General features: G+C 36.5%; 1 protein-coding gene across 6 annotated transcripts in view; it reads right to left on the bottom strand.

Moving 5' to 3' along the window:
- EBF1 (EBF transcription factor 1) overlaps positions 1–14,839 on the bottom strand; it is a 456,997-nt gene that overhangs the window by 14,280 nt on the left and 427,878 nt on the right. For all 6 annotated transcript variants that reach the window (XM_020992366.2, XM_020992365.2, XM_020992364.2 and 3 more), the window contains exons 12-14: positions 5,020–5,085; positions 3,661–3,838; positions 2,852–3,031 (exon numbers count right to left, since the gene is read on the bottom strand). In XM_020992366.2, the coding sequence (XP_020848025.1) occupies positions 2,852–3,031; positions 3,661–3,838; positions 5,020–5,085 (424 nt within the window). The remainder of the gene's footprint in view (positions 1–2,851; positions 3,032–3,660; positions 3,839–5,019; positions 5,086–14,839) is intronic.

Raw genomic sequence — 14,839 nt, forward strand, 5'->3', positions numbered from 1 at the left:
CTCTTGTTTATTCCAATAAACACATCTTCTCCAGAGAGTCCTGCCACCCCACACACAACTTGATTTTCTCCCTGCTGAGAGACTATCTTCAATCTTTTCTCTATATGCCATCTGTTCACTCTCTTCCATCTCTGGTGGACCAATGGGCACTAGCACTTTGACTTTTAGCTGCACAATTTGAAATTCTAAGCCTCTGAGCCAAATCCCAGAAAAAGTTCCCTTACTCATTGCTAATTGCAAAGGAAAACACTTTTTCCATAGATGGTACCCTGCATCACATGGGCTATTTGGCTAATATTTGTATCTGAGCCTACGGCTTTGGCAAGTTAACACAGGTAGGAATTGATCACTTTGTATCACCTGGCCCTCACGATACAGTTGAAAAGGGGAGACAGGTTTTGCAGAATTGGTCACTGAACACTTCATTTGCAGACCCTGGTCGATTTTTGACAATATCCAAAGCCCAAATATGAGGCTATCAGTTGCTTCTGCAGCAGGAAAACAGAGCTGTCTTCAGAATTTTCACAGATATATTTTCTAAACTGTATTTTTCTTTTAATGAGGGTAGCATTTTTATACCTCTCCAAGGATTTATAAATGTGGAAATGCGTTCAATAATAATCCCCATTTAAATTGCAAAATTCCTGTACTGGAGGTTTGATTTTTAAATATACGTAGATTTGAAGTCCCGCTGTTTCACTGAAGAAGGCAATTAATCTCTTTGGCAAATGTGATCATTATGTGTGTTTAGAGGTGGGGAATCTCAAAGAAGGAGGGGTGAAATATAGTCAAACAGTTCCATTTGTTTCAATATTATTGGTTATCAGACACCACACTAGAAAGAGCATTCACTAGTGGAAAGTCTTGCCTTATTTATTTATTTTTTAAATCCCATTTGCAATTTTTCAACATGAGTGGCTTATGAATAATTAAATGTTATAGAGGAAAAATCTCAAATCATTTGGGCTTTCTGTTATTATTTTATTTGCATTTATGTAGATAAAATTGTCCCATCTGAGTGCCTATTTGAGAATCTGATACTATATTTGTGAACACTGAGGAAATCAATTAATGGAAATTAAATGTTCAAAGTTTCACAGTCTGACAGATACAATCTTAGGCTGAAGTCACTTGGTGTCTGCAAGTACTCAGGAAGGCTGAGCAATCAAAGTGCCTAAATTGAATTGCTACTATACAGCAATTAGTTTATTGATTTAATTAAGAATGCCACCTTTTAATTTTCAGGTCATGATTGAAACATTTTCTGATTGAATGGATTAGGTATTAGTGAAATGACAGGTCTACCAGGGACAACCTTCTGATGGATCAAAATAAAAAGTAAGAGGAGTGAAGGCTGACCTCAAACAGTAACTCTTTAGTAGACATAGTTCTAGGAATAGGTTTCTCCAGTAGTTTCAATGCCCAAGAAGTATCTAGTTCTACACCCATAAAGCCTCACTGCACTAGATGAGGAATCCAAGAATTCAGCCATAGAGAAAAGTGCTCTTGCAACAGAAGAACTAACACTTTCTCTCTGTCTTTCTCTGTCTCTCTCTCTCTGTCTGTCTCTCTCTGTCTCTCTGTCTCTCTGTCTCTCTCTCTCTCTCTCTCTGTCTCTCTCTCTCTGTCTCTCTCTCTGTCTCTCTGTCTCTCTGTCTCTCTCTCTCTGTCTCTCTGTCTCTCTCTCTCTCTCTGTCTCTCTCTCTCTCTCTCTCTGTCTCTCTCTCTCTGTCTCTCTGTCTCTCTCTCTCTGTCTCTCTATCTCTGTCTCTCTCTCTCTCTCTGTCTCTCTATCTCTGTCTCTGTCTCTCTCTCTGTCTGTCTCTCTCTCTCTCTCTCTCTCTTCTCTCTCTCTCTCTCTCTGTGTGTGTGTGTGTGTGTGTGTGTGTGTGTGTGTTGTGTGTCCCTCCCTCCTGTCTTGAAATCTACAAAAAGAAGAAGCTTCCTTTATTGGATTGATGCTCAAACGTCCACCAGGGTTGTCAAATCACGACATAGATAGATATTGATACATACGTACATATATACATATATATACACACACACACATACGTATCACTTTTTAGTTTAAGAAAAAGAAAATTATTTCAACCATGCCCAAATCATTATTGCTAAATAGATAGTGTTGGATGCACTTTTCTTCTGTACATATCTTCAAAGCTAAGGTATTTTAGCAAGATTTTTGACATCAAGACAATATTCCCTGCAGTATGAACTTGGCACAGTATTTTTAAATCTCCCCAAAGATCCTCAGGTTATATAAAACAACTATTTTGTTTAGAATGCTTTTAAAGTTATAGCCTAGAGAACTATACTTGGAGTCAAGTATAAGCTTCCTCACTTCCTCACTGCACAACCTGGAGCAAATTACTTAGACCTCAGTTTCTTCACCTGTAAAATGAGAGGCCTGGACTAAAGGCCTGCAATTCTATCTAAGATATAGATCATATATAGATCTAAAGACCTATAGGTCTATGATTTACTTATCTAGAAATTATGGAAGTTGAACTTCATTCTCAGCTGAACATGGTACCAAAGAATAATTCCACCTTTCTTTTTATTTAATTCTTATTTATCTCCCCAAGTGAAACCAACTTTAAATAAAAAGCAGAGACAGAGTGAAAATCAAGGGAAGGCATGTCTTTGAAGAAAGAGGCTTTGGTTTGTTGAAGAACCTTGACAGTGAACATCATGGGTAACTTTAATTGCTTAGCCATCAGGTTTGGGAGCAGACAGCAGCACCCAGGTTGAGCTTCTGAGGTCTAAAATAGAAGCTAAATATTGAGCAGCAGAGTGAGTCTCCAGTTCCATTTGATGAAAATGTGCAGAAACGTAGAACAACACTACTTACTGGCATAGGGAGAGTTGGCAGCTGAGCCATTGAGGAAGGTGGGGGATCCGCCTAAGTTGGACATTCCGGCATTTCCATATCCATTCATACTGGTGGTGACAGAGTTATAGTTGGTCTGCTGTGGGGTGGTGCTAGGCACGTACCCATGTGGTGATACGCTGCTTGAATTTCGAGTGAAACCTGGGAACACAGAAAATCCAGAAGAGGGGAATGATTTAAGTGGGTGGTACCTTTGGGTGAGATAAGAAAAAGAGGATCTCTTCTTATTCCCCCTTTCCAACTCTCCTCTGACACCCAGTGGGTAGGAGGCTGACATTCACATACATGGTCTTTGTGTCACTAGCTCTGTGATTAAAATGGGAAGCAAGAAAAAGACACATCCTTGGGATATCATAAATACTGAGGGCTGAAGGAAGTAGAAACACAAGTTCTATAAATTATGGGTTTGCCACAGAAATAAATTGCAGTTTAAGGGTTGTACCCTAAAGCTAACAGGTTTTTCTTCCATTGGCAGGAGTTGATGCTGTCCCTTGGCCCTTGGGATTTTAATTCTGGCCTCCTTTGCTATCTGTCACCTATATTTTTATGTGACATTCAAAAACATAGATAGAAAATTCACACTTCCATGCCAGCCTCGAGTCCCTGACCAGTAGTGGTAACAACCAAAAACTAAGTTATAAAATAATACAACAGAAAGAAGAGCTAGGAATGTCATACGGAGAAAATGTTATTTGAAAGGATAATTAGGAAAGGCAGGGGGAGGGGGAGGAAGTAGAGGAAGCAGCATGTAGGTATTAGATATTCCTGACCCTGATTGGTAGCTTGTGAAGCTTCTGAGACATTCACTGCCAGTTGTCCACTGAATGAATTAACTCCCATCATTCCAGCATGAACGGAAGTGTTAGCAAGGGCAGGAAGTTGGTTGTGGTTACGAGGAACGCTGTACAGAGCCTCTGCAATATCAGCTGCCCTCTTCAGTATGATTTCCTAAAAAATGAAATGAACGTTCAAATTATTTTCCCTAGCATGGTATCATTTCTCTTTCTGATGTTGGGAACTAACACACTATGAAAACACAAACTAACAGAGCATGTAGAGTGCTGGACTTGGAGTCTAGAAGAACTGAATTCAAATCCTGCCTCAGATTCGTGTATGACCCTGGGCAAGTCACTTAGCCTGCCTTAGCCTCAATTTTTTCATCTGTAAAATAGGGGTGATAGTAGTACCTACCTAAGAGGGTGGCTATGATGATTGGTTGAGATGACATGAAAAATGCTTTTTAAACCTTTGAAATGCAATATAATTGCTGGCTATTATTTTGGTTTGGCAAGTTACAGCCTATTGGTGCTTGACTCTGAGTGTTGGGGAGGCAGCATAAGTATAAGGGATAGAATTCTAGACTTGGCATAAATTCACTGGGTTCAAATCCTACTTCTGATGCTTACTAGCTATATATAACCAGAGGCAAGTCACCTCACTTTTCTGAGCCTGAGCTTCTTAATCTGTACATTCAGGATAATATCTGCAGAACCTACCTTCCAAAGTCACTGTGAGGTTCAAATGAGATGATGTATATAAAATGCTATGAAAACTTTAAAGTATTGTATAAATATCAACAATGTCAAGTGATGGTAGTGGTCCAAGACGCCAGGTTTTCAGACACCAAATCCAGTATTGTTGGTACTATGTCAGCACCCAAGCCACTGCATCCCTCTGAGGGGTAGTGCTACACATTGATTCAAAGGGCATGAAGAAGAAACTAGCAGCCCTTCACAGTCATGAAGAGCTGGGTCTTCTGTAGACTAAACAATGATGGTCAAAACAAACAGATGACACTGGTCAAGTCCGATTATCCCTTTTAGAACAAAAGTTCCAGCCCCTTTTCCCATGGTCCCCAACTTTTCTTAGAAACAGGAATAAAATAAAAACACCTTAAAATAACTCTGCTTATATAAAACACTTCTCTACTTTTTCACAGAAGTCCTTTTCAATCTAAGGCAAATAATTAGGGAAGATTTATAAAAAGAGAAAAATAATTGAATAATCTTGTACTGTAATATTAACTAAACAATCTCTAAACATGTTCATATTCTTTCCCCACACTTTCTCAATAGTACAATAAGCTTTATATTCTCAATTTATTTCATGCAAAATCAAAGCATCCTTACCTGGTTATTGTGGGGCATACCATAGAGAGCCTCCACTAAATCAGCAGCTCGTTTGAGTATTACTTCCTGCCAATAGAAAAACAGATATATTCCTCTGAGTGAAGCAAAGATAATAGTGAAGGGACTTTGCTTTAATCTTTTCATAAAGTTGCATTCCCCCAGTCTCATTTCCAAGGAAGTCCTCGAACAGAACTGCTTTGGGAAGGACCTCCAGAATGGTGTTAAATCAAGAGTTTATCCCTGTTCACATATACACTTAATCGAGTCAAAAGGTGAGCGTCATTGGGGCTGCAAGATAAAATACATCAGTCAATTGTCTGCCATCTGCAGGATAAAGCACTCATACGTTTATTGCAGAATACAATTCTGAGGTCATTTGCTAGATTACTACAATCGATGCCATTCAGTGCATGTTATGAATCCCTAAAATGTGTTTATTTTGCACTTAATTGCTTATTCCAGGAACTGTGACCTTATCAGACAGGTCATTTTCAAGAGATTTCCAATCAATCTTCAGCTACTGGAAACATGTAGCATTAAACTACTTTTGTTTATCTCTCTTGTATGTCAGAGCCATGATATAAGAGTGCCCAGAAGTAAATCCACATGATAAAGGAATGCGATCCTTCCTCTTTTCTAAAGAGTCTTAAGGAATAATTCTTCCTACGCCCAAACCCTCAAGTTCACTTTAAACCAGTTTTCAAGGCTGGCCTTACATTTTTTTAATAACAATCAAAATTCCCCTTGTATTTTGTCACTCTTTTCGACCATCCTCATGGAAATCTCCAGAATGTTTTGTTTTGTTTTACTTCAGGTTGGTCATCCCCAAACTCCATTGACACATTTAGCTTGGTATTATCTTCTGTCTGCTTTTAAGTGCATAAGAAACCAAAATTTAAAATCACAAGGGAAAAAAATGCTGGCAACAAGGTAGAAGCTGTTGTAGTTTTTTGTTTGTTTATTTTTTTTAATAACCCAAAGAGATTACTGGCATCTACACTCTGCCCAGATATTCTGAAGTTTTGGACACATTTTTGCAATAAATCTATTCACTCTATAATGCCTAAAGAACAAATAAAGAAGAAATTAATTTACTGAGAAGTACAAGCATTGCAAAGAATCACAAATGCACAGCAAGACTGTTGAAAATAATTTACAATAAGATGCGCAGAGTTTAGGCTGTGTAAAGTTTTTTTTTTTAAAGTGCAACTTCAAATATTTTCCACAAGAGATATTCTACGTAGAAAAGGAACCATGATGCTCAGTTGTCATAGATCATAGACTCTGATCAGAAAATAGGGATATAATTGCATTCATTTCGCTGTCACCATAGGCTCTTCAAAAATCCTTGAAAAACTCTTGAAATGACAAGCTTTTAGATCCATATTAGCATTTTTCCAATTTTAAATTCTCTATAATATAAGATAAAATAGTTGTCATACTGCAGTAACTACTTATGACATATATAATGTCCTAAATTCAAAAATGAGATGGAGGGGTTTGGAGTTCTCAATAAACATTTATGTTTGCCTTAAGCTGCTCTAGCCCTCTTCACAAAACACATTTCAGTTATTCTTTACACATGAAGTGAAATGCATTATATAATCAATGGGTTGTGAATCAATAGATCTGAAACAATTTTTTAATGTTAAAGGTAGGTTACCAGAGAATTTGCTTTTCTTTTTTTGTTGTTTTGTTGTGGTATTTGACCACACTGGTTAATAATCCACTAGGGGTATGAATGCACTAAACCCTATCCCCATATCAAATGTGGGCTGTGATGCTTTCACAGAGCTCTCCTAAACCATCCTGCCTTATCTGACTCCTAGGAAAGATTAAAACAAAACAGCATGAACTTAGTTCATTTGCTCAAATCTGGCTTCTCTAGCTCTCTGGACATCTATTTTTTCAGATAAATATTGATGCTGGTATTTAGCCTTTCAAAAATTTTTATAATTTTTTCTCCTTTCACTCTTCGGGAAAACAACATACTTCTGGTTTGAATAAATAACAACAGTATATACATTAGAACCTGAACTTATAAAAAAGATTCTTTCTTATGACAGAATCCGCAAACAAAGACTCTTCTCTTAAGTTATCTACATTGAATCCACAACTAGGGAAGAGATAAGTTCATCCTAACAGCTCTGAGATGCATGACAGTAGGAAACACATCCCACTATTGGGGCACAAGATACTATCCAATACTATGGTTTTACTGCTGAAAGATATTTTTTTTAATTATAAAAACCAGAAAAAAATTAAAATTAACTGTTAAGAAATTTGAGTTCTTCACTTCCATTTCATCAATTGAACACAAAAATTCAAATTTTTTCCCCTAAAGTTCTTAACAGTAGGGGCTTTTGCTGGTTCATGATGCTTAAAGCATATTTCCCATTCAACACATATTACACAACCAGGTCATCAACAGAGCATCAGCTGAAGCCAGCAAGCAGCCTTAAGCAGAGAGAGCCTACATATGTCTTGCTGAGAGCCCTACCTTAAAATAATATTTTAAAATAGGTAGGATATCCTTCACTGAAATATTAACTTTGGGATTTGAGGGAGAGTCTAAATTGGTCTCAGATTCACCAAAGTTATTCTGGTGATATTAGTTATTTCTACCTCATAGAAAAGAGAGAGGAGCTCCTAAGCCTTCTATGAGTTAGCGCAATGGACCTTGCAAGGTGCTTGGATTGCGATGACCAGAAAATTGCTCTCACCTCCATGTCATTACGCTCCCAGTGAACTAGCCCCCGAGCGTGTTTGTGTTCGGGATCTAATATATTGCCTTTCAATCAGAGCTGAGAGCCACTGAACACACAGACAGAACATGACGAGCAGGTCAGGAAAGCAATAAAGATTTTACAGAGCTGTCCAAGGTGCTAAATTTACTCAATAATGGGTTTGGCACCATAGTGTTAACCTCTCATTTACTACCAGTTTGAGGGACTAAATTGAAGTAGCTGACTTCATTTACCTTGAAATGTATATTTTATGACATTATGTAAGTAGATTGAAAGGGCACTGCAGTTTTAACAATTTAAAGGCTAAAGCATGTTTAAGATGAAACTTGAATATTTATTGTATATTGCACTTAAAGTATATAGAATGTTAAAATGTATTGATTAAATTTGTAAAAGGTATTATAAAAATGACAGGTAATAAAAAAGATGTATGCCTTTTAAAATCAAATTGATACTGTATGCTATCTCTACTGTGGTCATGAGTGTAATTTTTTTGTAGTTTTATATGGTAATTTGAAAATATCTGTAATTTCACATTGGAAAATGAATGAGCCTGAGATGTTAGAAAAGAAATTTCCTAGAAGGAAAGAGCTAGGTGTCTCATACAACCTTTTGTCTCTGAAATTATTCCTAAACTCTTATTTTTTTTTTGGCATTAAGAGGAAAAAATATAAAAATTCCTCTATATTGATGTGCAATTTCAATATTTCTGAAAAGAATACTTGACTAACACTAATATTTAATTTGTGTAGGCATTTACTTTTCTAGATATTTTCCTCTTTTAAAAAAATTAACCAAGTCTTCTTGCTAATAAAATTCAAAGCATGAAAATAGAGATTGCTCCAAAACACCCTCACTATTCTTTCTCTCTCTCTCTCTTTCTCTCTCTCTCTCTCTCTCTCTCTCTCTCTCTCTCTCTCTCTCTCTCTCTCTCTCTCTCTCTTTCTCTCTCCCTCCGCGCACACACACACACACACACACACACACACACACAACACACTTGGGAAGGCAAAAAAAATGCCTCAGACACTGAAGTGATCCATCATTTCTGAACCAATGCTTGTTCTACAGTGAGACTACTTTTTATGTCTTTAAATTTCATTTAAATTTTCATGATATAATGGAAAGAGCAAAGTATGTTCATACAGAAGACCTCTACAATTTAAATAGTTGTATGACTTTAAGTAAGTCACTTAAGCTCTTTCTGAGACTCAGCTTCCTCATCTGTAAAATGGGAGTAATATTTATACTTCTTTTCTTGTAAAGAAGTGAAGGGTCCATTGATGTATTTAAAATGCTTTGTAATTGTAAATTACCTCATAAATGTGTGTTTCTAATATGTATTTTATGAAAAATTCTCTAGACTATACAAATTTCTACCCACTAATTTAGTTCTATCTCCTTTGCTTTGTGACTTAGTGAGCAATGATGTGGGTGATTCAGTAAGATATTACAAGAATACTTTTTTGTGTGTGTAACACAAGGAGAAATAATGTTCCTAAAGTATCAGTGACAAAGTCAGAATAACATTCTTTTCTATTTCAATTTAAGAATCAGTGCTGTTATAATGGCTGCATTACTGATTGTATTACTACTACAAGTGGATAAAAAAAATGGTTTTAAACTTTTTTAGTTGTAGTAACAAGTATTTATCAACTGTAGTCATCAACATCAATGTTAATCTTGGATATCTTGAAAGACACTTATATTTTCTTACCACTTAGGTGCTGTAAGGAATAGAAAATAAACTTTCAATATCCTATGACTATACCTATCTCTTTGCTCATTAGTCTCCTTACATCATGAAGAAGCAATTTTGTTTTTCTTGGAATATTAATGCATTTACTTATATCTCCTGTCACTTTTATCTGGAATGGCTTCCCTTCTTTCCTACAGATATCCCAAACATACCCAGATTTCCAGGTCTAGGTCAAGTCCCACTTCTACATGAAACCCTCTCTAACTCATTACGCTTTCATTCTCCTCTGAGTTCTTATTGTAAATATAATGTTAGGAAGCATGTAGCAATCAATATATTTCTTCATATAAATAACTGCTTTTCTACATGTTTTAGTTTTCTCTTTCCAGTTAGACTGTAAAGGCCTTGAAGGCAGAGATCATGCCGCATCTTCCTCTTTATCCTCTATAGTGCCAGCATGAGGCTAAGCACATGAGAGGCATTCAATAAGTTCTTTGTGATTGTAAATTCTTCAAAAAGCTTATAATAATTTTAGGGAGATGAATAACATGCATAAAAGAATTAGAGCCAAGAAAAAGTAAATAATTTGCATTATACTGCTTAGCACTGACTAGAAGTGCAGAAGATCTGCTCAGAGGGCTTGGATGAGTCAACAACTCTATACCTTCCAATAAGCTGGAGGTCCACTAAGACTTAATATTTGCCTTGCCACCCCCTCCTAGTGACCTCCAAACCTAAGCTCTATGATCTATTGAACATGGCAGTTCCTTCTCACCTTCTGTTGTACCCTAAGGACTGCTGGGGCTTGCCATCCACTCCACCTCTGAATTCTTGGGATTTCCAGTCTTTCAATCTGCCATGTTGCAGAATGTTCTTTAATATGCTGCTTCCTCAGAGTATAAACTCCTTGACAGAAGCAACTGTCTCAGTTTTTCTATTTCTATCATCATCACTTAGTAAAGTGGTTTGCACATAGAGAACCACTTTTTTTTTTTAATTCACAAAACCTTTACTTTGGCTCCATTCCATTTGGCCCTAAATTTTGGTTCAATCTGAAATATAAACTCCACGTGTTTAATTTTGATCACCATGATTGTACCATATGCCACCCTTGGATGAACGTTCCTTTCTTATGTTTAAATTTTGATTTTGTTATTAATATAATGAATCTTTTCTGGTATAGGTGTTTTTAGTCCATAAGCTCCTTTCTTACTAATAACACCTTAAAAATAGCTATTAATCATATAGTGTTTAAGAACTGGAATGTACTTTACAGGCATTACTTCATTTGATCCTCAGTAATAACGTCATAAAGAGGCTATTCTATGTGAATATCAAATCATCTATTACCTATATCCTAGGTCCCCCGAAATACTTTTTGCATTAAAAAAAAAAAGCCATGACCTTGTAGAAAATGAATGCTTGGTTCTAAGCTGTGGTTTAGCTATTTAATCCTTCCTAGTACTTCACTGTAATCTACTGTAGTCTCAGTGGACCATTTACCTTCTAAGATGAAACAAGCAAACATTTACATCAGGAGGTCTATGGGTCTGTTTTATTCCATATTTATATGTCCAGGGTGAAAGGAACTGCACAACTGTTCAAAGATAAAACTATTCAGAAAGTCAATCCAATATTTTAAATACTGAAGATTACCTGGATTCACAGTCTAGGTAGTTCAAAAATTCACTATACAATTATTTAACCTTTTCTTTCCCTTAGAATAGCTGTGAAACAATAAATAACATCTGTCCATTTACATCTAATATATGATTTACAGAACCAGATATCTGGATAGTGAGAACCTCACCATAAGGTGAAGAACAGGTTCTGGCTTTCTTTTTCAGTTTGGGAAGTCACAATTTGAAGAGTCATTGGGAAAGGACACCTAAATTAAAAATGAGAATGTAAATATGGATAGAATGAGATCTGCTCTCAAACAGAAGTCAAACTAAGTTAGTCTTTCATGATAGTCTAAGTAGCATTAGCTAGATCAGTGTTCTCTATGGCCCCAAGTGATAAGCAAGCATGGTATGAGAAGATGAGTTCACATGCTACATTGCTTATGGTAGACCTGTCTGTGATGGGCCATCATGGTCAAGAATTGTTAGTACAGTGGCACATGAATATAACTTGTGATAAATATACACACATACATTTGGGGCACATGTTCAAAAATTTTTTACTGGTAGAACATCGTATCAAAAAAAGTTTAGAGACCAATGAAATAGAATGTTTCATGTTATCCTGCACTTCTGTATCTACTTGTTATGTTCTCTTTTTTATATAGAATTTGTCTAGTAATTAGCTGATATGCCTGTCTTACCTCCTTATCTATGCGGCTCCTTGATGTCAAGGCCTGTATCATATAGGAATTGTGACATTTTGGAAAGAACACTTGATTTGTAGTCAAGAAACATGAGATCTATTCCTAATGCTAGAAAATGTTTTTCACGTGTTACTATGAGCAAATTACTTAACAGTGCTTAACCTCAGTTTCCTATTCTGTAAAGTGGATATAGTAAAAAAAAAAAGTAGTTGTGATGAAAATATTTATAAATTGTCAAGCACTATATAAATGTAAACCATTATGCATCTTTATATCTGCCTTGCTTAGCATGATGTTTTGTACATAGTAGGTATTCAAATACTTGTTGGATTTGAAAATTTTTTTTTTACTTTTTTCCTTTTGGTGAGGCAATTGGGGGTAAGTGACTTGCCCAGGGTCACACAGCTAGTAAGTGTCAAGTGTCTGAAGCTGGATTTGAACTCAGGTCCTCCTGACTCCAAGACCAGAGCTCTATCCACTATGCCTCCTAGCTGCCCTTTAAAATATATGTTAAATGAGATCAGGATTAATTCTGATTTAGGTGTTCTGACTATATTCCTGTTCTGCTCTACTGATAAGGAAATCAACATTTTCATCTATTCCCAGGGACAGAAACCTTGTACCTTCTTGTTATAAATATAATAGATTTTAGAGTTTAACCTTTTAGTGTTTTACTTTATAAATAATTCCTAGGGCTTCCAAACAATGTATTTTATATACCATAACTGAATAAAATTGTGAACCTGGCACAGATGCTATTTTTAAGGAGGTTGGGTTTGGACTATGGTCTCCCTTCCCTTTGTGCTTGCATATCTTAATGATGTTCTGAAGGTTTCCAGGCTAATAATAGGATCACCAATTTAGAACTGGAACAGGCTTCCTCAGTTATCTAGTCCAACCCCCTCTTTTTATAGATGAGGAAAGTGAGGCCAAGAAGAGTTACTCAGGGACATCCAGGTAGTGTCAGTGTGAAGATTTGAACCCAGGATTCCTCACTCTGAAATAAGGACTCTTTCTCTTGTTCTAAGACCTCTTGCCCTCATGACATATTTCTCTCTTTTTTTTGTATCTCTTGAAATTCTAGCATCCTATATTTACAGCAGGAAAATACTTTAGAGGCCATTGATTCTAAACCTTTGAAGGCTTAGTTGCCCAGGAATGTACATGACTAATGCAGAATTTGAATTCGCAACTCCCTGGCTCTCTGACGAGTTCTCTATCCAAACCACAATCTATTTGCCTCAGGCATGTATATGTAACAGTGTTCAAAAAATATGTGTTGAATTGAATGAGGTTCATTCTTCCTTACCACATTTATTTAGATGGTAGCATAGTCTCTATAGCTGGGAGTACCCTGCTGTATAGATCATTTCATCCAAAGCCCTTACCACCACCACTATCTCACCACCCCCCCCCTCATTTTTCAGATAAGGACACTAAAAGAAAGAGAGGTAAAAATAATTTGCCCAGAGCCACATAACCAGTAAGCAAAGCTAGTAGGAAAAACCTGTTCTTATGAATTCAAATCCAATGCTCTAGCCATACTTCAGAATAAAACTATTTTCATATTAAAAATCAGTACAATGAGAAATGTAGGAGAAATAATCAAAGTGACACTCCAATACCACTTTACTTCTGGTCTATAGAGGAATTCTCCAAATGTGCATTATTCTAAAAATTGAAATGCTCAAAACAAAGCTTACTGGAACATGAGGATGTTTCAGTATCCGATTTTAAACACTACTCCTAAGCCCTACAACTGAGTAGAGTCACTTACATTCCGTAATGGTTGTAATTAAATGTGTTTCTCTTGAAAGGGACATTCTCATTATAACTAAGGGCCACTTTGAACTAAATTGAAATGGAAGGGAGGAGCATAGATTCGGTGCAGGTAACAAGCAGTTATTTCAAGGGAGGCATAAAATGACAAACGTGTTAACAATTATATTTTATAACCCTGCATTCTAAAGATTTTATAGTATTTTATTATACTAGAAGCTACTACGAAAGTTGTGACTACCATACAGTGCACTGGTGATTATTCACGTATTTAAAAGAGAAGCAGCCCACCAAACACCACCAGCTGAAAATTTGCGGAAATTAACACAGTCAAAAGCTGGATGACCACATTTTCTATCGACACAACCTCGAAAGTATTCTCTGCTGGTGAGAAATAGAGCGAGTTTCTTAAATTTCTCTGCTTCCCGTTTTTCTTTTATGTTCAGTTTAGATGAACAGCCCTTTTTCTTCTTGCAGCTATTATTGTATCGTCACCCAGGAATATGAATGTGGGCTGAAATCTTCACAGAGTCAGTCTGAAAAGCTTAGTGTTGCTCTCAAAGACAGTGTGAGATTGCTTTGTGTCGTGCTTAGAGCCGGTTGTAAGCTAATGCAGCTATATCAACATAAGACTACGAACTTACATGATTGACTTTCACCAAGGAAAGAAAAGGCTGTTCTCAAACAGACTGTTATTGCCTCAATGGAAGGGGGGAAAAAATCAATGAAAGTAAAATGAACAAGAGATTTTGTCTGAGTTGCTGATAATACCACTGAAGAGCTATGGATATTAAAAGGTCAACAAATAAATTAGTCAGAGTGTTATGAAATGAATGATTTGGCTTATAATTTTATTGAGTGAAAATTGTTCACTGCCTATTAGACCAGGTAATTTTTATCTGTGGTGCCTCAATTACTGTTCCGTAAGCAATAATATAGTTGTAAGAGCTGCTGGTTCGATCGAGTGACCTCTGAGAAGCTGGCTAGGACAGCTGACTTTACTATGATGGATCACCCCTCTTGATCTCCAAGAGGTGCCAAGCCTTCCATTCCTGCAAGGGGATCTCATAAAAGAAACATTATGGCTTGATTCATTTTACCAAAAGAGTTGGCTTTTCAAATGTCAGCAGTTAAGTATATGTTGTAAAACTAGGTATTCCTGAAAAGAATTATGACAATGGCTTTTTTTTTTGAGGGGGTGGTGCTTCTACTACTGTCTCCTAAATGGCATCATTATCATTGGTAAATGAAAGGCTGAGGTAGATT

The sequence above is a fragment of the Phascolarctos cinereus genome, unplaced genomic scaffold, assembly GCF_003287225.1.
Source record: "Phascolarctos cinereus isolate Bilbo 61053 unplaced genomic scaffold, phaCin_HiC Scaffold_2;HRSCAF=192, whole genome shotgun sequence".
In the NCBI taxonomy this organism is placed as follows: Eukaryota; Metazoa; Chordata; class Mammalia; order Diprotodontia; family Phascolarctidae; genus Phascolarctos; species Phascolarctos cinereus.